Source organism: Pinus tabuliformis, chromosome 1_1, assembly GCF_031772625.1.
Source record: "Pinus tabuliformis cultivar Carrire ecotype Pingquan chromosome 1_1, CPIR1, whole genome shotgun sequence".
Classification (NCBI taxonomy): Eukaryota; Viridiplantae; Streptophyta; class Pinopsida; order Pinales; family Pinaceae; genus Pinus; species Pinus tabuliformis.
Window position 1 is genome coordinate 900,002,694 of NC_142297.1, and position 24,737 is coordinate 900,027,430.

The 24,737-nt window shown below is 39.2% G+C and overlaps 2 protein-coding genes across 2 annotated transcripts in view; one reads left to right on the forward strand and one right to left on the reverse strand.

Moving 5' to 3' along the window:
* LOC149217313 (putative L-ascorbate peroxidase 4, peroxisomal) overlaps nt 1-24,737 on the forward strand; it is a 159,614-nt gene that overhangs the window by 19,748 nt on the left and 115,129 nt on the right. The gene's annotated exons all lie outside the window — the stretch shown is intronic.
* On the reverse strand, nt 4,274-23,262 carry LOC149217314 (uncharacterized). The gene is made up of 4 exons (XM_089393128.1): nt 23,206-23,262; nt 22,931-23,073; nt 4,781-6,101; nt 4,274-4,655 (listed from the first exon to the last, which is right to left on the reverse strand). Exons 1-4 carry the CDS (start codon nt 23,260-23,262, stop codon nt 4,452-4,454), a joined length of 1,725 nt encoding a protein of 574 aa, XP_089249254.1. The 3' UTR covers nt 4,274-4,451.

Genomic DNA, 24,737 nt, shown 5'->3' on the forward strand with positions numbered 1-24,737 from the left:
GAACTTTCTGCAATCCTTCCAAATCAAAAGGATCTTTTGCTTGTTTCTTTTTGGGGTCTTCTTTGAAGGTGACTTTCTTGGACTTACGTTCCTCTATCGCGGATCTCTTTTCCAGGGCTATTATTCGTTTCTCTACTGCTATCGCCTCTTTCATGTTATCAGCTAAGGTTGTTTTATTTGCCCTGTCCACGAAGATTGCTATATTCGATGGCAGAGCGGTAATATACCATTCACATCGCACTTCTTCATTGGGCTGGGAAGCGGTAGGAATTTTGTTGAAAATTTTGTTGAATCGCAAATTGAAATCCTTGATAGGCTCTTTAATTTCGGCTTTAAGATTGGATAGGTCATTGATTAACGTTGCCGTTGACCTGTCATCACCAAACTTGGTTAGGAATTGGTCCTGGAAGATATCCCAACTTGTGATGGATCCGGAGGGTAATGAAAAGTACCATGACCCGGCTGTCCCTTGCAGTGTATAGGGAAAAAGCCGAACAACAACATCTTCATTAGTAACTCCATTGAGATTAATGGAAAGCATGAAGTTGTTTATGTGCTCTTCTGCTAGCATGCCTGCCTCGGGATTAAATTTAGGCAGCCATTTCTCAGGATGGGCCGGTATTTGACTCAAGGGCGCAGGCATTAAGACTGCCCCAGGATTGTTCCATGGAGACTGGGCCATTGTTGGACTGCTAACAGAGGAAAGTGCAGAAGATGATCCCTGTGGCTGGGAGGATGAGGATACTATGATCGTAGATGATTGAAAAGGGGTTGTGGGAGTTCCAGTGGATGGATGGATAATGATCTGGAGTGGAGGTGTGGATGGTTGACTTCGCGGTGAAGTAGTTGAGATGGATGATGCAGACGAAAGAGTCTCACTGTCAGACTCTTGTGGTGATTTCCTCGCTCTTTTCCTGGTGGGAAGAGGTAATTCGGTTGGCTTGACGCCAAACTTTTCACTCTTTAGCCTGGTCAGGGGATGAGCAGGGTTGTACTGCGAAGTCACGCTGCCTTGAGATTTATCAGACCTCTGAGGAGAGATGGAAAATCGCTGAAGTTTGTGAATCAGGGATTCGACTTCAGGAGGTTCAATAGTAGATTGGTCTGAAATATCAGGGTGTGTAGCAGTGATTGATACTCGAGCGACTTCTGACTCTGGATTTAAATGTAATGGGGAAGTCGGGGGAGATGATGAGGGCGATTTACTCTCAGAATGGTATTCAGATTTTGATTTACTTGCCATTCATAGTTCAGGCCCTCCTTCTAGCGCCAAATATGTTGAAGCCCCGAAAATCAGGTCGACAACAAGGGGGATACCCGCCCGGTCCGGACCTTGGTTGGCAGCTCCTTATCCGTTTGGTATAGCGGGTCCGACTGGGGATAATGGGACCAGTTTCCCAATCTATGTGTGTGTGTGTAGAATTGGATGTTGCTGATCTAACAGTTCCTATCTAAACTATTCTAATTCAAACTTTAATCTAATTCTATGCTATTGTAATCTAATAAAAACAGCACATCTAATCTATGCTAACCCTGGGATGTAATTCTTCTATTATGCGATCTAAAGAGATTTCAAATAACAACTGGTAATAAAGATCATTCAGCGATTATAAGAAAAGAAATCAATTAAGATAAACTATTTCGCATAAAAAGTTAGGCAAAACAGTTGTGAACAACATATCGCATAATAAGCTATTCATACATTAAACATAAATAAATAGCTACCACCGTACAAAAGTGCCAAATGATAACTCAAACATTCATGCAATAACATATAAACAACTAAAACTGTATATCACTTTAACATATAAGAAGAAATGGTCAAGAGATAAAAGTACCATTTATGACTGGTCCTACTCATAAGCTTCAACTAATAATGATTTATCTCTCCTTGCTCTAACATCTACTAAGAGTACAGAAGTGCAACATCAGTAGCAGATATCAAATGCAAACATCAACAAATCTTGATCCATTCATTCACCAAAACCTCCTCTGAGGGTGCAAAAGTGCATGTTCTGAGGACAAGTTTTTGATAAATTTCTGGACCCTTCTCTAAATGCATGAGAAGGGTTTAAATACTACTAACTAAATAACTTAATTACACAGATTCAGGATACGGTTTAAAATTTAAATGACCGCCCTTTTTCTAAGCAAAACTATTTCTAAAAATTAAATCTAATATCTAACTATTTCTGTATTTGCTCCTTAATGTTGCGAACATTCAATATTCGCCTAGGTAGAGTCGGCTGACTGTCTTCCGCTTTTGGTTGAGCTAAGCAAACAGAAATGGCAAGAGCTGGCACCATCTTTCCAGCAACAAGATAGAAGATATACTTAAGAATCATCTTCTGGCTATGTGGATTTACTGTGTATGCTCAGTAATAATCCACATTCCACTTAGTTAACCCTCAAATTGCCTCTGCCTTTGCTTTCTTGCGTTTTCTGGGCCTATGAGTGACTCAACAGTTAGGGACTTTGCTTTTTGAGTAATTTTCTCAGCAATGCGCGATTAGCGTTAGGTGCTAATCGCGCATCGAAAACTGCCTCCGTTCTTTGATTCGAGCCTTTCTGGTGCGTTTTTCGCCTTTAGCGCCTTTTCTTTCACCGGGTATAAGCTTCAAATTTTTGTAAACCTACTGCTTTCATGAGCTTCTGACCTTGAGTGTTAAATCGGCTGTTGATATCAGCATTGTTCAACTACTCATTCCACCATGGCTCTGACTGAAAGATCTGTAATGGATAGCTCAGCAGCGCTCTGGAATTTGCGGTTTTGTTGCATGCGGTATCCGTTCATGAGGGCTTTTTTTCTCTGCTTCCGAGTATTGGAGCTTTACCCTTTTTCTTAATCGCTTCCTGCACATTGCTTCATGTTGTTTATGTTTTTCATTCCTGCAGTTCACACATGAGGAGAGCGTAATGATAATAAAAATCGACAAGAAAGCTCTGAACTCTACGGATGTACAAAAACATGCCACCTGACGTGAACTAACTCTTCGAAAAACACAAAAGTGTCTTTCATTAACACTTGGTGTATCATTCCTTAATTTCCATTAAAGCGCGTATCCAATTTTCTTGAATGTTGAGCCCGGGAAAATCTGCGACGGACAATTTCTGCGATTTTCATCGCGGATCGCATATCGCAGTATCGCGCTATCGCGTTATTGCAAGATCGCAGATTACAGATTGTAGTATCGCGCTATCGTGTTATCGCAAGATCGCAGATTACAGATTGTTATAATCATTAAATTATTATGCGATATTGCGATATGCGATATCACATATCGGCCATCGATGATTTTTTAAGGTTATTTCAATATGAGCGTTTCTTAATGCCTACGATGCGATGGAATTCGCGTTGCATTCTCGCAGTTTATCATTTTACTCACAAGGAAATGTCCTATTTTATTCGTGCGATGCGATGTTTTCTTAAGGAGTAGAATACTCAACCTTAATTGAATTTGTTGAATTTTTTACTAAGGGTCCCCACTTACTTAGTGTTATTGCTAATACTAAATAAGGAGGGGGGTTGTTGGTGGCCACAACACACTCTTACTGACCCGAAGTTATTTCCAATTGATCCCAGATCAATATCAAAAGAGAGTGTCTCAAACCACTCATACTGATCCCAGATCAGTTACATTAATCCCAGATCTATGGAGGTCATCCTAGCATAGGGAGTATGGTAGATACAACGATGCGTCCGTCGATAGTACTACTATGGTCCCTAACCCCATTTCCTTGCTCATTGGCCAGATGAGAGGTATTTCCCATGAGTCCCAGATTGCATGGGTAGGATGCCTCGACAGGAGAACCACTCATCTTGTCCCTAAGTCGCCACGGGGTATCACAAGGGAAGGCTGAGCCATTCACCTTGTACACAACGCACCATTAGGGGAGGGTGAGTCGCCCTATGCAATGTTGCACGAAGCGGGAGCGAAGCGGAAGCGGAAGCGGGAGCGCGGAAGCGTCATTTTCCAAAAATCTAGGAAGCGAAGCGTCCGCGGAAGCGTCTGCTATATATATATATATTTTTTTGCATTTATACTCAAAACAAACATCCCAAATACCAAATTAATTGTAGAAGACATGAAAACATGCATATTTTTGCATAAATCAAGATAGATATGGCATCCATGATTCCATTGTAGTTACTAGTATGTACAACAATCATCTATATTCTAGCTATTACAAACATACATCAAATTTTTATGCATATTATAAAACATAAAACATTTAAGCATATTATAAAACATAAAACATAGAGCATATTATGATTTATCTAGCAAGTGAGCAACTGTCAACATTTGTCATGTCCAAAATTCAAATAATAATGTTTACAAAATATGTCACTTGGTCACCGCCAAGCCAAAAAGGTTCAAAATTCAAATTCACAAGTCTACAAGTCTAATGAGTAATCTATGACAAAAAGTAGTAGATTGTGAATATATCTACTAATCTCTCCTCCTTCCACCACGAATAGAACGTGATGGCGGGCCTCCACGTGGTGGCAATGAAGAAGATGGTCCCTGTGTAAGTCGTGGCACTGAAACTGATGAAGAAGAACCCCCTGCTATTGGTGTTGAACCATGGAACCTAGGAACCAAGGGACCAGATGGGGGTGGGGGTGGTGGCATATCAACACGGTCATCATCATCCTAGAATCGCTCAAAAAATTCATGCAAAAAAAAAAAAAACACTAGTTAACAAAAAAATTAAAAACATGAATTAGAGAAATGCTTTATAAGGGAAAATTGGAAAATTCATACCACAATGGACATACCTGGATAAGAGCATCCTCTAATTGCTCTAGTCGCAACACTCCATCCTCCAAATTGGGCTCCTCTGGATTCTTGTCCCAAATCAACAAGTCTTTATTAGACTTTGCATCTTCACAGTAATGGGACAACAATCGCAAGTTGTAATGAACATAAACCAAGCTCTCTGCCCGGTCTAAATTCAACCTGTTCCTTTTAACACTGTGGATGAAAGAATAAGAGCTCCAACACCTCTCTGCAGAAGAAGTGTTTACCACCTGTGATAGCACCCGCAATGCCAAACTCTGTAGAAGTGGAGTACCCCCTCCATGCATGTTCCACCACTCAAGAGCAGAAAAAGTCTCTCGATCTTGAATTGCATGCATGCTCCCAAATGGACCAGTGTTGAGCGTATAGTTGCTCACCTGTCTCCGTACCAATGCAGCCTCCTCCTCATCAGGGATTAATTTACTCAATGCAGCCATATATTTTTCGTGAACCTCTCTATCTTGGTGTGGTTTTTTCCTGCTTCCCCCCCCAGGTGCTGGTGTTGAAAGCCATGATGGATGATAGTATTTAGGTGTCAAAACATATGCTAATGCATGCAATGGAATATTTAGCATTTCCCATCGGTTTTGCACCTCTACACGAATATAATTGTACAAGGTGGTATCTGTAGGCTCAACAATGTCTTTAATCTGCCCCAACATGCTATCCATTTGCTCATACACCTCCCCAATTACTGGTCGATCTGAATCTGCAAACTTGATCATGTAATAAATTGGTTTGGTGAATTGCAAAACATATTTAACCTGTGACCAAAAGTAACTGTCAAGAACAGTGTCCTTGACTGCATTAGCACCATCTGTGTCAGTGTTAATTTCATCCCATGTTTCAGCACACACCAGATTAGTTAAAGCTTGTCTCACCCTCACTAGCCGCCTAAAGGTGAGGTAATAACTAGCAAATCTTGTCTTTGCAATTTTAAGCAATTGCAACTTGGAGTAAGTGCCATAGAAGTAGTTTACCCTTGTATGCCCTGTGATGAATTTAATGAGCTGCTTCCCTTTCCTGTAAACCTCAGCAATCCACCCACAATCTTTGTGTTTCACAATATCATGCATCAAAAGGTTCAATGTGTGAACCAGGCACCCAGACCAAAAGATGTGTGGATGAGTATGCTCAATAATTTTTCCTGCTGCCTTACAATTTGCTGCATTATCTGTGATCACTTGAACCACATTATTCGGACCAACATCTTTGATTGATTTCAATAGGAGATCTGCAATGTTTTGTGCAGTTGCACTGATGGAGGAGGAGTCATGACATGCAATAAATACTGCACCACTAGAAGAAACACCAAGACCATTTATCAAATGTTGGTTTCTAATATTTGTCCACCCATCTGATACAATGGATACCCCAGAATCCACCCACTCATGTGTAAAACGTGTCAAAGCTCTTTGAACCTTAGCTTTTTCTCTTTCTAATAACACTGTTCTAGCTTTCTCATAGTTGGGGGCCTTGTATCCTTTTGGGGCTTCATTGATGGCCTTTACCATGTCATGCCAATAGGGAGAGCGAAGCACATTGAATGGTACACCGCAAGCACAAAGAAAACGGACTATCTTTCCATCCACATCATCCCTCCCAGCAACATTAAGGAAATCCCCTATTGTTCTTCTACCTCCAGAGGTTGCAGAAGTACCATGAGGAGATGGGCAACTACCAAATTTAGAGGTTGCACTTGAATCAGAATGAGTTTTTTGTTTCTTGTTTTTTTGTTGTGCAGCCATCTCTATTTGGATGTATTTTCTTCTTTCTTCAGTTGAAATGTTTGGGCAAATTTGTACCCCCACAGAACCCTTTTTTCATCACTGTCCAGCACCCCACAAAGATGCCTCCTCAGACGGGTATATGAACCACAATATGGTTTTCCTCCATGACAACCATGAGGGCACACAAATTTGTAAGATCCACCACCCTTTCCCCCATCAAGTTTGGTCACATAGTTCCACAAGGGTGTTGATGTACCTTTCCCATCTTGTGCTTCAGTGTCCCCTTCAAGTTCATCCCCTTCCTCTTCAAACCCTTCCTCCTCATCATACATTGGGTCACTACTATTAGGACCAAGTTCATCCCCTTCCTCTTCCCTTCTATTCCTCACCCTTGCCATCATTAAAACCAAGAGTGGAATGATACATAGAAGCCAAAAGAACACCATCTTGGAATATGGATATAGGTGGTGGACAACCTGTAAATAAAGGAGCAAGTAGAAACAATGGGAAAGAGTAGGAGAGGGAGGAGAAAAATACAAATTTTTTTTCAAAAAAACAAGGGAGTTTGGGGTTTGAACTTACCTCTTTAGCTCTTGTAGATGAAGTCCTCCAAGCTCTTGCTCCAAGCTCCTCCTCCTTCTCCTAGCTCCTCCTTCTTCACTCCTCCAAGCTCTCCTCTCTTCTCCTCTCCTTTCCTCTCTTTTCTTCTCCTCTCCTCTCTTCTCTTCTCCAACTCTCATAAACTCAAAGTGAGAAAATGAGGAATGAATGGGAGCTTTATGCTTTTCATTCCTCACCCTAAACTCACCCTAAACTCACCCTAACCCACCCCCTCATTGCTAAGTTAAGTTAACTTTAAAAAAAAATTAAAAAAAATGAGACATTTTTCCTTGCCCGCGCGGTTTTTTCGGAAGCGCTCGTGAAGCGTACGCTTCCGGACGCTTCATAAAAACCAGGAAGCGCATTAAAAACTTGGAATCGCGCTTCGGGATTTTTGGAATCGCGCTTCCTAGAGCGCTTCCGTACGGGGCGCGATTCCGGCCTAGGATCCCGGGGGGGGGGGGGGCGCTTCCTGCAACGTTGGCCCTATGGTCGCTTGTTGCTCCAAGAAGTACCCCAAGCCCCCCGGAGCTCCCAAAGCTCAATGCATGCATCATGCAGGACCTTCATAAGAGGGTCTCTCAACAACTCCATGTCGTTCTGGAAAGTCACAAATTTGACCTTTCCTCGGGGCTTCGATAGAATGTCTGTGACCAGCACATCAGTCCCAATGCGATGGAGCCTTCTTGCTCATCGATGTACCATATCCCAGATAAAGTGGTACCTGATGTCTATGTGCTTGGAGTGATCATAACACATAGGATTCCTCAACAGTGGAATCCCCCTTTGGTTGTCATAGAAGATCACGGTGGTATCCATCATGTGTCAAACAACTTGCTGAGGAGCTTCTTCAACCAGGCGGCTTCACACGAGGTCATTGTTTAGTCAATTTAGTATGTCCTAAATTGCTACATTAATTATCAATCCGAGAGTCGTAAACTGATGAAGTGTGGCGCACTGTATGTGCAAGACAACCTCTTTCTTATTTTTATTGTTTTCAATTTTATTTTGTTTTTGGGGTTTTGTCTTTGTTGGTCTCCTAATGCAAATGGAAATCCTATTCCTAAGTTTTAAGAATACTTTTAGAGGGCAAGTATGGATGTAGATTTAAGACAAGGTTTATGTCTCTTATGATAATTTCCAAAACTTAGCACTTCAAAAGATCTCAAAACATTTTAGTGATAAAATTAGTACTTGAACAGGAATGTAAATGTGCAGCTACTTAAGTCAAACAAAAGATGAAATACTGGTCATGAAATCACTGTCTTTGCTGCCCATCTAATTACAGAAATAAAATCTAAACTTTTGCACTCAAACAAATAAAAAATTGCAGAATAACGAAAGCAAGATCAATTTACTTCACTTATAATCCGATAGCTCGCCAAGTAGCTTCTCGGGTTAAGCCATTGCACCGGAAATAATGTCAAATAACATGAAGAATTGATATCTAGATTACCTACTTTGCAAATTAATGAAAGCAAAATCAAGTTACTTCACTTATAATCCGATAGCTCGCCAAGTAGCTTTTCGGGTTAAGCCATGGCACCAGAGATAACGTCAAATAACATGAAGAACTTGATATCTAAACTACCCACCTGCAGATTAATGAAAGTAAAATCAAATCACTTCACTTATAATTCGATAGCTCGCCAAGAAGCTTTTTGGGTTAAGCCATGGCACCGGAGATAACGTCAAATAACATGAAGAATTTGATATCTAAACTAGCTAACAGCAACAAATAAATATCACTGAAATCAAAGCATAACGGAAATTGAAAAGCTTAAAAAGTTTAGCAGAGAGGCAAATCTCATGTCACTATTTGATGCAAAAATTATATGAAAAAGCTCTAGCATAACCTATCCTGAAACACACTGGTCAGTGTTAATAAAAAGTATGCAATGTTGAAAATCATGTACAGGAGTAAAAGATTAACACCATAAATGAATTATGAAACATACATAGTTAAACAAATTATGAAATATATACAGTGAAAATAAGGGAAACGATGCATGAAAACTTTACAAAAATGAAAAACAAAACCTCAGCCAGCAGGGGCCCTCTGCACGACTTTTGGTTAATACGCTGTCAACCCAAGATCACGCTTAAACAGTCATAAGAAACAGAGTTTTTATATTGCAAAACAGAGGATACGTCTTCTCGTTACAACAACAGGACTAACGCTAGAACAACAACATAAAAACTAACATCAAGACTAATTGCTTGCGTTTGCAAACGCGTTATTTATAGAGGAAATTGGATAACTGTTTTTCTGTGAGGAATCTTCAGCAGAGGACATGTAAACAAGACATAACCTGTAAGCTAAGCGTCTTGGTTGCCATGATCATTCAATCTACAAAAGGTGGATGTTGGATTTGCATCGTGGAGACGGCTTGCAACTGTCAAGAGGGATCCACGAATCTAGGAACGGTCTCAGACCTTTCACGTGCTGAAAACAGAGACCTATTTGCTGTAGGACTCCTTGTTTGACCGTCCTTTGACCAAGGCTTTTCTTCACGAATTCAACTGAACAGATAGGACCTTGTCCATGTCTAGATCATTTCTGAGCTGCCCACGTGCCTCGTTTCACCTGCCGACACCTGTAACCTAGAGAACAATAAAAATAGCTGCGGAATTGCGAGTCAGCTGCGGAAAGTGGCTACATTCCGCAGCTGATGAACAAAATCTAAATCAAATAGCACACACAAGAATATAGTTAGAAAACCACTTAAATGCACTCCTAGAATCAATATGTAATGATCTTTGATAGCTTATGAGGCACTGATGTGGGAAAAAGGTCTAGGAAAGTATGTAGAAGAGAGGTAGTTTTAGGGCTCAACATACCCCCACTGTGAAGATGTTGCATGTCCTCATGCAACCAAAATTGTGACCATCCTTCCTTCAGTTCATTTGCTCTGAGACCTCTGCTAATACATCTAGCCTTCTTTTCTTCTTCCTTGGTGTCACTGTCATCCTGGGCTTCATCATTAGGGACCTGTATTTGAGGTTGATGAGGGCTCTACTCAACCTCCTATTCTTTTTCTTCAATTTCCTATTTTTCTTGTGCCACAATCCAAGATGCAACATGGTGTTGTCATGGATAATTTTATCCAACTTGCTCTGTTCTTTCAATGTTTCATTTTCCCTTTTGATGTGTCTATTCAGGATTTCTAGTTCAAAAACTTCCTGTTTTAGTGATTGGATCAAAACTTCCTGAGCTGTATTAGGCTAATTAGATGAAGTGCCCTGGTCTGTTGCAGTCTTTTCCAATGATTCAATAAAATCATACATTTGTTGCTAAGTTGGATCTATTTCTGGTGTAGCCTTTCTTGGACTGATTTCAAAATCTGGTTGAGAAAAAGGAGAATGTTGTGGACTATGGTCAGGAGGGGTGATTGCTGGTGACTGTTCTGGTGTTTCCCCTCCTAAGTCTATGAAGTGAGCCCCTTTAGTTTGCACTTTCTTCAATTTGCCTTTAAGTCTGGAGCTCCTTCTTAAATTCTGTGAGCTGGTATCTCCTTTTTTTACACTCTGTTTTTCCTTTCCTCTTTCCTTTGCCTTCGCTGATTGTTCTTTAAGGTGAATTAGTCTTTCAGAAAGTATCTGTTCCTCTTCTAAGGAAGGTTCTGGGGTTTGAAAAACATCTTCAACATTTCTTTTCCCCTTCTGTTTCACTTGTTTCCTAACCTCAGTCAAAGTTTCAGACAACCTTTCTTCCTTACTAGTTTCTTTAGCTATACTAGTAGGAGTATCTTGAATGTTTACACTTGTTTTTCTTCTCCTACTTTTTCTTGTTGAGCTACCTTCAGGTGTTTCAGGTGGGTCTTGAAAGAAGCTTCTAATCAGGAATTGTTCCCATGTGTCCTTTCTTTCCTTCAATTGTTTTTCAATCAGAATTTTGACAAGGCCGTGATGATAAAGGTGAGGTTCTACGTCATCCAGATTCTTTTGTATAGTGGTAGACATCTTTTTCAAACTACTCAACAAGAAACAAGGCAAATTGATGGTTTGATTCTCCAGAAAGTTCATTAATAACCTGATGTGGTACATGTACATGGACCCAAACCTTCCTTCACATGTAATAAACTTCTGAATTATCAATAGCAAACTAGTCCACTTTTCCTTTAGAGCAGAAACAAGGATTCCACGTTTAAAAACGATTATATCCATACTTGGGTTACGCAAAATAATCCTCCAGGCCCTCTCATCGAAGTCTTTGTTTTTGAACCACCGTTCTCCTTCCTATGGGAGCTCTGTTGCTGCTGCAATAGAAGCCTCTGTTACTGAAAATTTAATATCCCCAACCTCAACTTCTATGCCGTTGAAGGACCTTGCAAATGTCTTCGTGACTTCTTTATTATGACCTCTGAATTTCTGGATAAATTGCAACCACCGTGCTTTCCTTAATGTGCTCTTTAACTGTGGATAACCCTCCATGAATTTAGGCCTGTCCGGCTCTGTTCTTACCAGAAGGCCCATTCCTTCCTCTTGCTTCGAAAATACCTCTGTAAGTGATGGATTGACGGAGGCGGAACGATTGTATGAGAGGAAGATGGAGGAGGATGATTGCAGAGAGAACCAGTAGTCACAAAACGGAAAGAATACAGACCATGTAATGAAAATGAGTTCACGGAGCAGAGGTTTGTATAAACAGACCAGAACTGACAATCGTAAACTCAATGTGAGAGTATGGAAATAGAGTGAGTCTGGCAGAATTTTGAATTAAAAGGCTGTGGAGTGGACGTTAGCACATTCATAAAATGACTGCGGAGTGGTGCGACAGAGAAGAGCCATGGTCAATTGGATTACGTCTTCATAATTAACCGGTTCAACAGGTGTAATGTGGACGTACAATTAAGTATGAGTTAGATTCGGAAGCGGATCATGAGGCCGTTGGAAATTGATGCGGAGTTCGTGGTGGAATAATGCAAAGATCATGGAGGAGTTAAACAAGCTATCAATTCGAATCATTACACATGATGGAGCCGGTGGTTTTACAACTATATAGATTATGTGTTTTAAAATGCTATTTGAAATTAATTTTGCTCATACCTTAGAATCTTACCACTTTCGTTCGCTAACTTTTGATTGGCTGCTTCTTGTTAGTGCTTTAGGTGCTAACATCTTCAAAATATCTTCCTCTTCCATACTTGCATCTGGTTTTCATCATTACTTGGCTAACATTTGTCTGCCACTGCAGAGTAACAAAGTATTAGCTGCGGAATTAGTATTCAGTTGCGGAATCAGTATTCAGCTGCAGAATCAGAATTCCGCTGCGGAAACTGACATAGTGAATATATGACTTGGCAAAGTGAATGGAGATGGATGGAAATGAATGATCACTGAATGAATGATATATGAAAACTGGACATGAAAGGAATTTTGTTGGTGGAATGTGATGGTGTAATGGAATGAAATGAAATGAAGTGAAATGACATGAAATGGAACAACTATGAATGAAATGAAAGAGATTTTTTTTTTTTTGTGGAAAATATAGGGCGTCAGAAGTTTCTGATTTTCGCCCTGTATTTTCTGTATAAGACTGCCAATTAGTGATTGGTTTTCAGGCTTATACATTTATTTATTTATTTATTTTCAATGAAAAGAACAAAGACTAGGCTGGTAGAGAAGAAGGATTCTTCTTCACCAGCCTTATTGCAGAATTATCTTGAAAGATTTTGACAAATTCCTCCTTTGAGAGTGGCTTATGATAGACCTTCAATCTGTGACCATTCACAATGAGAGGAGTTTGATACTCATCAATGGTTTTGATTCTTATCGCTCCATTGCTAAAAACTTTTCAATCTCATATGGCCCAAGCCAATGAGTCTAAAATTTACTTTTGAAATCTTTGAACTTGGAATCAAATAGCAATGCCCAATCTCCTTCTTGAAACTTTTTCTCCTTGATGTATTTGTCATGCCACTTAGCTCTTTGATATTGAACTAGATCAGTTCTTAGGATTGCTTCTTGTTTGATCTCATCTAGTTCATTCAACTGCTCTATTCTATGCTTTTGGGCTTTTGATAGATCCATTCCCAATGAACTGCCATCTTGAACGTCTTAACTTGGAACTCAATGGGGAGTAGAAATTCTTTCCCATAAACAAGTTCATAGGGAGAATGTCCTGTTGTGTTCCTCCATGTGGTTCTGTAGGCCCACAAGGCTTCAGGAAGCCTTTCTGCTCAATCTCTTCTGTGTAGATGAACAGTCTTGGTAATGATGCCTTCAGTTACTTTGTTTGTAGACTCTACTTGACCATTTGCTTGCGGATGGTAAGGAATAGATTTTCTATGCTTGACCTTGTACTTTTCCATCAGCGTCTCCACCAATTTGGATGTGAATTGACCTCCCTGATCTGTCACAATTTCTCTTGGAACACCAAAGCAAGTAAAAATATCCTAATAAAGAAAACTAACAACTAAATTCTCAGTAGCAGAAAATAATGCTTTGGCTTCTACCCATTTAGTGATATAATCAGTACATACCAATATATATTTTTTCTATTTAGATGGTGGAGTAATAGGTCCAATAAAATCTAAAGCCCATTTTTCAAAGGGTTTGATGAGTACCTGTGGTTGTAATGGCATCTCATTTGAGAGAGTAGGTTTCCCTACTCTTTGGAAACTGTCATACCTTTTGACATATTGTTTTGCATCCTTGAAGAGGGACGACCAATAATATCCTAAAGAAAGGATTTTATAGTCTGTCCTTTTGTCAGCAAAGTGTCCACCGCATGGTTCATCATGACATGCTTTGAGAATATCAGGGATTTCATCTTTCCTGACACATCTTTTGATCACAAGATCTAGCCCTGTTTTAAACAATTCGTTAGAAATCCATGAATATTTTGAACTCTCCTGAATAATCTTTCTTCTTTCACTAGGAAATAAATGTGGAGGTAGTTTCTCTGTAACCAAATAGTTAGCCATATCTGCATACCAAGGAGTCTTAGTAGTTACTGCAAATAAATATTCATTAGGAAACTTGTCCTCTATAGGAAAATCTTCTTTAGTATTCTGAATCCTAGACAAGAAATCAGCTACTGTGTTTTGTTTCTTTGGTCTATCTAACACAATAATATTGAATTCTTGTAAAAGTAGGAGCCACCTTGTAACTCTGCCATTAGTAATGGGTTTGTTCATTAGATATCTAATTGCAGAATGATCAGTATGAATAAAAGTTTCATAGCCTGTTATATAATGTTTGAACTTATTGATTGCATGAACAACAGCTAAGAACTCTTTTCCAGTCACAGTATAATTCAACTCAGTAGGAGTTAAATTTTTACTGGTATAGTAAATGGCATAAGGAACTAAGTCTTTTTGTCCCAACACAACCCCTGGAGTTGTATCTGAAGCATCTGTAGAAATATGGAAAGGAAGTTTCCAATTTGGTCCTCTCAAGATAGGCGCTTCAGATATTCTTGTTTTCAAAGCTTCAAATGCTGATTGGAAATCAGGGCTCCATTTGAATTCACAGTCTTTTGTAAGCATTTTAAAGAGTGGAGATGCTATTTTGGTGAAGTTTTCTATAAATATTCTATAATATTCAGTAAATCTTAGAAAACTTCTAACATCTTTTTGACAATTTGGAATAGGTAACTTGGAGATGACTTCAACCTTTGATTTATCAACTTTAATCCCATCCTTTGAAATATGATGTCCTAAAACAATACCTTCAGTAAACATCATAAAGCATTTTTCATGGCTTAATGAAAGGTTTGTTTTTTTACATCTTATAAGGAATTTTTCCAAATTTTTTAATGCTTTTTCAAATGAATTACCATAAACTATAAAATCATCCATATATACCTCTACACAATCATGGATTAGATCAGAAAAAATTCCTAGTACTGCTCTTTGGAATGTTGCGGGTGCATTACATAATCCAAAAGGAAGCACTCGATAAGCAAAAGTTCCCCATGGACATGTAAATGTGGTTTTATCCTAATCCTCAGGTGCTACCTGAATTTGATTATAACCACTAAAACCATCCAGAAATGAAAAGTACTTTTTGCCTGCTAATGTATATAATACTTGATCGATAAAGTTGAAAGGAAAGTGATCCTTCAAGGTTGCTTTATTCAATTCCTTGTAATCAGCGCACACCCTCTATTTACCATTCTTTTTGGGTGCTATAATCAAAGGGAGAAACCCATCGGCTATTTGAAATTGGGTAAATGAAGTTCACATTGAGTAGTTTTTGGAGCTCTTCTTTCACAATCTCCCTAAGATTTGGATTCATCCTTCTCTGAGGTTGTCTGATTGGCCTACTATTTTCCTTGGTATAGATGTCATGGATGCAAGTCTTAGGGTCAATACCTTTCATATCAATATACTCCCATGCAAATGCAGCAGAATGTTTTTGCAAGATTCTGGTTAGCTCTTCCTGTTGTAACTTTTCCAAATTTTTGTTGATATTCAATGTTTTACCTGGAAAAATTTCAATTGTAGAACTACCAAATTCTTCCATAGAGTAAAGAGACATTTGCCTTGATGACAAATATTCAATATCAGTATCTAACTGAAATTGTGTGTGGTCATATTCTGAAGATGTTTCAAAATTTTCTAATGTGTTCAAAATTTGACTATCTTCACTAACTTCAGAGATAGTAAAGACAAGTTGTATAATATCTTCATCATTGACCCATTCATTGTCTCCTACTTCTGTAATTGCTTTTGTTGGAGGATACAAATTGAATTTTTTTGTTGAACTACCATCAGAAATGTACATTTCCCCAGATCTACAACCAATGAAAGCATCAACTGTGGCTAGCCAAGTTCTTCCTAAGATGAGTGGGTGTCCTCCTAGATCACTCTTGGGAGTCAAAATCATTAAATCTACTGGATATTCCCAAGAATCTAAGGAGACTGAAATATCTTCTAATACACCATCTGGTTTGATTATTGATCTATCTGCAAGTTGCAGTAAGGTGGGTGTAAAAAGAAGATTAAGAAGTTTAAGCTGTTCCATAGTCTTGTCTACTCATAATGTTTATAGCAGCCCCCAAGTCAATCAAAGTATTTGGAATTTCTATCCCATTTATGTGTGTTTTGACAATTGGACTACCTGGATCCACATATTTTTGCATGGTAATCTTTCCCATCATGATATCTACAATTTCGCCTACTAGGTGGATTCTTTTTGTATCTCTTGGTTTCCTACCTGGTCTTTTGAAACTCAACTCCTTTATTGTTTTTGCTAGAATAGGAATCTCTTTAATGGCTTGTAGCAAGGGAATCTTGATACAAACATTCTTTAATTCATCTAGGAAATCATAGTCAGGCAACAAGATTTGTTTTTCCACCCTTGTCAATTTGTAATCTTTCAGGGAAAGGAGGTGTGGATGAAGATGCAGGTTGCTCAACTATAGGAGTTGTGGGGGTTGACTCTTTTTGTTTTTCTTTTTGAATGATTGGGTTTTGAAGGGATGCTTCCTCAGAGCCTTTATTGACTTTAAGAGAATCCTCCTTAAAGGCATCTTGCTCTTGAACATCTATAGAAGGTTTTTCCTTTTCTAAAATTCTACCAGATATAAGTTGAACATCATTAAGAGGAACAATCATATAGGTAGGAAATTGTTGTCCTTCTACCATGTAAGCATTCTGAGGATTTTTGTTGTTGGGATTTGGTAATGGCTGGGTTGGTAGTTGATTTGGCTTTTGTTGAAATGGAAGCAAGAGTTGAGAGTTTTGATTTTGTTGAAAAGGTTGTTGTTGTGGAAATGGCAATAAAAGTTGTGGATTTTGAAAAGATGGAGGATATTGATAAAATTGAACAAATCTCCCATAAGGATTTTGTACCCCTTGTGCCCATGATTGATACGGATTTTGAGGTTGGGGCCAAGGTTGTTGCCAAGAATTCCAATTTGGTGGGAGCTGAAAATTCATAGGATTGTTAAATCCTTGATTTTGTTGCCCTTGCCAAGGTCTTCTTGAAACAAAACAAAGGGATTCTACTGAATTTGGATCTTCCTGAAAGACAGCTTTGAGCCCAGGAATTGAAGGACAATCCTTGGTCTCATGACTTTCTGAACAAATCATACATGTTTCTACAACATTTGCATCCAAGGGGCATTCTTTTAGAGCATGTTTCTTTCTACATTTTGGGCAAAAGATGGCTAAGGCATCAGCTTTAAGGGTGTCTAGTTGTTCACTAAGGCTCCCTAGAATATTAGTTTTGAACTCATCAAGCATATTGCCAATCTCTGCTCTACTTACTGATCCAGTTGCAGATTTTTTTGCTCTAATAAGAGAAGGATCTCTAGGCCCTTTTCCAGTTTTAGATTTTCCCCTTGAGAGATGGACACATAGTTCTGCTATGTCATGTAGTGGAAGTTGAGAAATGTCTCCCTTCCCCATCATGTTTAAAATATCTATCCATTCATCGCTAATGGCTTTCAAGGTTTCCTCGTCTAAATTACTCATTTTCTTTAAGTTGTATTGAAATCTTTCAAGTAAATCCTCCAAGTTCTCATCTTCTTTTTGCATCATTTTGAATACTTCATATTTATGATTAGTGGGCATACAATAATCCAGATATCTATCCAAAAATGTTTGCTTCATATCATTCCAAGTCCTAATAGATTGAGTGACTAATCCCATGAACCATTTCAAAGCAGCTCTTTTCAATGTTGACGGAAACAGTTTGAGTTTTTGAGAGTCTTCCATATAGTCATAGGTTCAGCACAAGACTTCAAACTCAAATAGAAATGTTTCAGGATCCTCACTTCACAACCCATAAAAGTTTGGGAGGACAGATGGTGAAATGTTTTTCATTGTTGTATGGGTTTCCTCATCGGCTATAGGGAATCCAAATGAGTTATCTCCTTCCCTATTTCCCCCATTATTTCCTCTACCACCACCCCCATTATTTCCTCTACCTCTACCTCTAGCCCCTCCTCCAAATAGAGAATATTCTCCATCTAGTACTTCTTCTGCCGTGATAGTTTCCTCAGGGTCTTCTGGTTCTTCTATTAATGGCTGATGAGAGAGTGTCTCTTCCTATCCTTCTTCCCTAGGTGATTCTACTTCTTCGACTGCAATATGTTCCCCTATAGAAGTGAAGAAGGGTTCTTCTCCTAGATCAGATTTAGTAGATAGTGTGGGAGAATCTTCTAATTCAGTTGCTGCCCCTTGAATTCCAGGAATCCTAACGCTGGGAGTATGAGTCTGGGATGCAGGTGTATCTTGTCTATGCCTTGAAGTAGCTGGAGTTGTAAAAATCGAACTCTTGGCCTTAGCTATAAACCTTCCCCTAGAATCTCTTGCTCTATGCATGTCATTTTTTTTTATTTTTTTTAATGAATTTTTTTAGTTGGGCTAATAATTCTTTTTTTGATCTTCCAGATCACACTAGGTGCAAGAAGAGAGCATACTCAAGAAATTATTGAACTAATAACTCTCTTTTCTGATCCTCCAGATCACACTAGGTGCAAGAGGAGAGCATACTTCAAGAAGTTATCAATTTTTTCCCTTTTTTTCTTATGTAAGAGATCGACTACCTAGTTACACTTCTTTGGCAACGACGCCAAAATGTTTAGTCAATTTAGTATGTCCTAAATTGCTACATTAATTATCAATCCGGGAGTTGTAAACTGATGAAGTGTGGCGCACTGTATGTGCAAGACAACCTCTTTCTTACTTTTATTGTTTTCAATTTTATTTTGTTTTTGGGGTTTTGTCTTTGTTGGTCTCTTAATGCAAATGGAAATCCTATTCCTAAGTTTTAAGAATATTTTTAGAGGGAAAGTATGGATGTAGATTTAAGACAAGGTTTATGTCTCTTATGATAATTTCCAAAACTTAGCACTTCAAAAGATCTCAAAACATTCTAGTGATAAAATTAGTACTTGAACAGGAATGTAAATGTGCAGCTACTTAAGTCAAACAAAAGATGAAATACTGGTCATGAAATCACTGTCTCTGCTGCCCATCTAATTACAGAAATAAAATCTAAACTATTGCACTCAAACAAATAAAAAATTGCAGAATAATGAAAGCAAGATCAATTTACTTCACTTATAATCCGATAGCTCACCAAGTAGCTTCTCGGGTTAAGCCATGGCACCGGAGATAACGTCAAATAACATGAATTGATATCTAGATTACCTACTTTGCAGATTAATGAAAGCAAAATCAAGTTACTTCACTTATAATCCGATAGCTCGCCAAGTAGCTTTTCGGGTTAAGCCATGGCACCAGAGATAACGTCAAATAACATGAAGAACTTGATATCTAAACTACCTACTTGCAGATTAATGAAAGTAAAATCAAATCACTTCACTTATAATCCGATAGCTCGCCAAGTAGCTTTTCGGGTTAAGCCATGGCACCGGAGATAACGTCAAATAACATGAAGAATTTGATATCTAAACTAGCTAACAACAGCAAATAAATATCACTGAAATCAAAGCATAACTGAAATTGAAAAGCTTAAAAAGTTTAGCAAAGAGGCAAATCTCATGTCACTATTTGATGCAAAAATTATATGAAAAAGCTCGAGCATAACCTATCCTGAAACACATTGGTCAGTGTTAGTAAAAAATATGCAATGCTAAAAATCATGTACAGGGGTAAAAGATTAACACCATAAACGAATTATGAAACATACATAGTTAAACAAATTATGAAATATATACAGTGAAAATAAGGGAAACGATGCATGAAAACTTTACAAAATGAAAAACAAAACCTCAGCCAGCAGGGGCCCTCTGCACGGCCTTTGGTTAATACGCTGTCAACCCTTGATCACGCTTAAATAGTCATAAGAAACAGAGTTTTTATATTGCAAAACAGAGGATATGTCTTCTCGTTACAACAGCAGGACTAACGCTATAGCAACAACATAAAAACTAACGTCAAGACTAACTACTTGCGTTTGCAAACGCGTTATTTATAGAGGAAATTGGATAATTGTTTTTCTGTGAGGAATATTCAACAGAGAACACGTAAACAAGACAGAACTTGTAAGCTCAGCGTCTTGGTTGCCATGATCATTCAATCTACAAAAGGTGGATTTTGGATTTGCATCATGGAGACGACCTGCAGCTGTCAAGAGGGATCCACGAATCTAGGAACGGTCTTGGACCTTTCACGTGCTGAAAACAGAGACCTATTTGCTGTAGGACTCCTTGTTTGACCGTCCTTTGACCAAGGCTTTTCTTCACGAATTCAACTGAACAGATAGGACCTTGTCCATGTCTAGATCATTTCTGAGCTGCCCACGTGCCTCGTTTCACCTGTTGACACTTGTAACCTAGGGAACAATAAAAATAGCTGCAGAATTGCGAGTTAGTTGCGGAAAGAGGCTACATTCCGCATTTGATGAACAAAATCTAAATCAAATAGCACACACAAGAATATAGTTAGAAAACCACTTAAATGCACTCCTAGAATCAATATGTAATGATATTTGATAGCTTATGAGGCACTGATGTGGGAAAAAGATCTAGGAAAGTATGTAGAAGAGAGGTAGTTTTAGGGTTCAACAGTCATACTCGTAACTATGTATTCGGTCTCATCGGTGCTTAAAGCAACCGACTTCTGCTTCCTTCTCATCCAGGATATCGAAGTAGAACCCAAAGAAAACTAGCACTCAGAAGTGCTCTTGCGATCCTCCACACTGCCTGCACCAGTTAGCATTCGAATAATCATGCAGCTTCACATTTCGGGTAGTCTATCTCAATCCATAAGAGATTGTGCCCCGAAGATATTTCAGAAGATTCTTGGCAGCAATTCACTGAGGCTCAACCATATATGAGCTCATCATGCGAACTGCAAAACATATGTCCGGACGGAAGTTCACCAAGAACATCAATGTGAATGAGTTTATGAAACTCAGAGGCATTTCCCAAATCTGGTCCGACATCACTACCACATAACTTCTGAAAGCTAAGCTCCATCGAAGTAGTCACGGGTTTGCAGTTCACCATTCCAAATTCGAAATCCAACTCCCTCTTACTTCTACAAATGAGAGGGTCTGCACCTGTTAAAAAGAGGTCATCCTCAGAAGGTGCCAGTATGAGAGGACTATCATCCACAACCTTCAAGTAAAGGTTTGGATAGGTTTCACTCCTAGTGAATCTTAGCTTCATCAGACAACTATCAATCCTCTCATACTAAGCCTGGGATGTTTTGCTAGAGAGGGCTTTCTTCCACTGTCATACATGAGATTCTCGATCATGAATCTCAAACCCCTCGGGTTGTTCCTGTGGACCTGCTACATGAGGGGAATGGTCCCCTTGTAAGATTTTCCTTCGGTACTTCTCAGACATGTACCTTCATGCTCTTTTTGAATTTAGGCATCCCAGTCATCATCTGACTCACATTGGGTAGGGTCCTATAATAAGTAGACCTCCGGTGCTATAGATGAGATATGTCAATTGACATGATCCCCAATTGACCATCCTGCAACTTGATACAAATTGCCAACCCTGAACTCAAAAGCATCTTTGAAAATTCCATTTTCAAACACGGACCTTCCCATTGATGAATGCCACCTTGAAACCTTTGACTTCCATTGCCGAAATGGACACCAGGTTCTTCTTGCGATCAGGTACATAAAAGAGATTCTATAAATGAATCGAGTTACCCTCATTCAATTGAGGGATAACATTCCCTACACCCCTTCCGGGATAGGTGGCATCGACTCCAAGTATAATCCCATGATTGTTTCCATGTCTACCAAATTAGAGAGAGCACGCTTCTATCTGTTGAAGTGCTTTGAAGCACTACAATCAATAAGCCAGATTCCCAAAGAGTCTGAAGGAGAGGGCCAATATAAGATAACGCTTCTTTATCTTATTAGAAACAACATTTGATTCTTCATACCTGGGGTTCCTTGCTTTCTTTGAAGAGTCGGCCGTTTTGTTGATGAGCTGCATTACCGGTAATTCCTCCGATCATTGAAGATGTCCCTAGAATGATTGTCATCTTCATCAAGTGATTTGTCCCTGCTATTTGGATACTCCTTCGCATAATGGACGAACTTATTGTAAGTAAAGCATCTACCTTTCCTTCCAACCTTAGATCCAGACTTCCCATTGAAGTGATCTTTAGGTCATTAGAAGCTTCCGTTGCGCCACTTGGATAATATTCTCTGCTTCGACTTCACCCTTGGTGAATTTGAAGAGGGATGATGAATCCATTGATCCTTTTGTGCTTTCCCAACTGTCTTCGGTGATTGCTCTTTCACTCTTGCTTGGGCTTTGTCTTCACCTCAGCTTCGATACCATGTTAAATTTTAGGTATGTTCTGTGCTTAGAGCAATTTATTTCAATTTTCACAGTTAGCTCAATATCTTTTCTAGATTAGCAATCACATCAACATTAAAGCAAACTGTAGATAGAACATAAATATAGATCGCAAAAGACAAACCAAGACAAGAGAACACAAGATGTGGCGCTAGCCAGGGACAAACCCTAATGTGGGAAAACCCTTGATCAATTCTTCTTATATGTTTTTCAGTAGTTTAGCAGAGAGAGAGAGAGATAGTACATATACAACAGAAGTCAACACTTGGACTTATCTAAATAAGAGCATAGATCATCTCTAAGAAGATGATACACGAGGTAGCTGAACTTAGTTGAAGACATGCTGCTTCAACTGATTCTCCAAGGTGACTCCATCACCATGCTGCACCTATCATTGTGTTGCACCTCATCATCATGCTGCACCCATCATCACTATGCTGCATCTCATCATGCTTCACTAATCATGACTATACCTATCATTGTATTGCTGCACTATGCTGAGCTCTTCATTATCCTAAGTCGCACCCAAATGCATGCTGCAATACCTCATCATCCTGCTGCTGCAATACATTCTTGCTGCTGCTATATGTCCATCATTACCATGCTGTCCCATTGCTACACCAATGTCTAGCAACACTGATCTACACCATGCTGTCCCATTGCAGCACCAATGTCCAGCAACACTGATCTACACCATGCAGCACTATCACTACTACTGTGTGTACTATGCTGCACTGTACATTATGTTATGCATTCCTGTTCCTTTGTGCACTATGCTGCACTGTACAACATGTACTCATAGTTGCTCCCATTGCTGTACCAATGCTGCACCATGTACCATTGCTGTCCCATGTACCATTGCTGCACCATGTGCCATTGTTGTTATGACTGTGTTCTAGTTAGGGCATCACTGTGGCCCATGTCAACCATAAAACATACCCACACAGTCCCTTAAACAACTGCGGCTTCCTCCACAAGTATCCTATGCCTCCATGCTGCTGATCTGAGTACTTAACTACCCTCAAACAATCCTACGCATGCCCTGATTTGGGGTGTTAAGGCCTGCAGCCTACCCAACCCTTTCTCCACTGCTGTTCTGGGCATAGACAACCCTCAATACACCCTACATTGCCCTCCAAACAGCTTGTAGAGCTTGCGGCCTACCCACAACAACCTACATTGCGCTTCACCAAGAGTTTTCCACCCAAGAACACCTCCACGCAGGCTAAAACAATCTTCCCTTGTCTCGGCCCTCTAGGGAGCTACCTCGGCCTCCCTTACAGCAAACTTGGCCCTCCAAAAGACCCATGAAACAGACCTCTATTACCTCGTTGTTCTGTTCTCCTTTGCTGCGGCTAAGATAGAGCTTCCCTTGCCTCCAACGAGTTCTTTTTCTTCTTGTGCGTTGCACTATTAGGGCTGTTTTCTTTGCAACATGTCAGCGTCCTAGGTCTAGGTGCGTAGAGCTGCTAGGGCATCATCTAGGACTGCGTTTAGACTTCATGCTAGGCTCCTTTCCTCCTGCGTCTAGGGCTTCCTCCTCTTAGACTTCTCTTCCACGAAAACCCAAAACAAGTGGAGAGAAATCAAGAGTGAATTGTGTGTTCAAATGACTATCAAGTCACCTCCTTTTATACTAAAACGTTGAGCACACGTGGGGGTTATTTGGTTGCTGGCCGACCTTGACGAATTGTCCCATAACACAAATAAATTCATATCTCCATGAATACTTATCAGAATCGAATGATCTTTAGATCAATCCTACACCTCTCGATGAGAGGAATCTAAGAAAAATATCAGCTGCCATAAATAAGATGACCCACATGGAGTTTGGCCCTAGTTGCCAATTTGTGGTCAAATACCTTGGAGTCGAATAAAATTAAAAAAAAATTGTTCATATGTGGCTAAGAGCCTGTATGGCCAATGGCCACGATAAGAAATTCGACTTTGATACCAAATGTGACAACCAAAATTGGCTTATGAACACTGTAAGCAGAAGACTTGGAATATAAAGTAATCCAATACGGATAAAATAACATATATTGAATAATGTATGAGAATTGATATGATTTACAAATGAGGGCTCTGAATATATACCTAAGTGGGATGCCCTTTCATGAATAGTCATGTTGTTTGAGACATGTATTTTTCATTATTATTATTATTATTTACATACTTATGTTCATAACATATCAAATACCTTAAAATCATCAATTACATCTTTTTTTTTCATAACTAACATCCCAATGCTCGCAAAATGCTTTGATCAGACCTACAAGTGAAGATATTTACTTTGGTCTACAATAATAAAACCACCCCAATGCATCATCTTCCAAGGTGAACATAATCATT

Bases quoted from the DNA above. Each gene is read 5' to 3' on its own strand.
- LOC149217314 (XM_089393128.1), bottom strand. From the start codon at position 23,262: ATGGCACATGGTGCAGCAATGGTACATGGGACAGCAATGGTACATGGT. The intron at 23,074-23,205 runs GTACAGCAATGG...TGCATGGTGTAG, and splicing joins TGGTACATGGTGCAGCATTG to ATCAGTGTTGCTGGACATTG. The intron at 4,656-4,780 runs GTATGTCCATTG...GAGCGATTCTAG, and splicing joins TAGAGGATGCTCTTATCCAG to GATGATGATGACCGTGTTGA.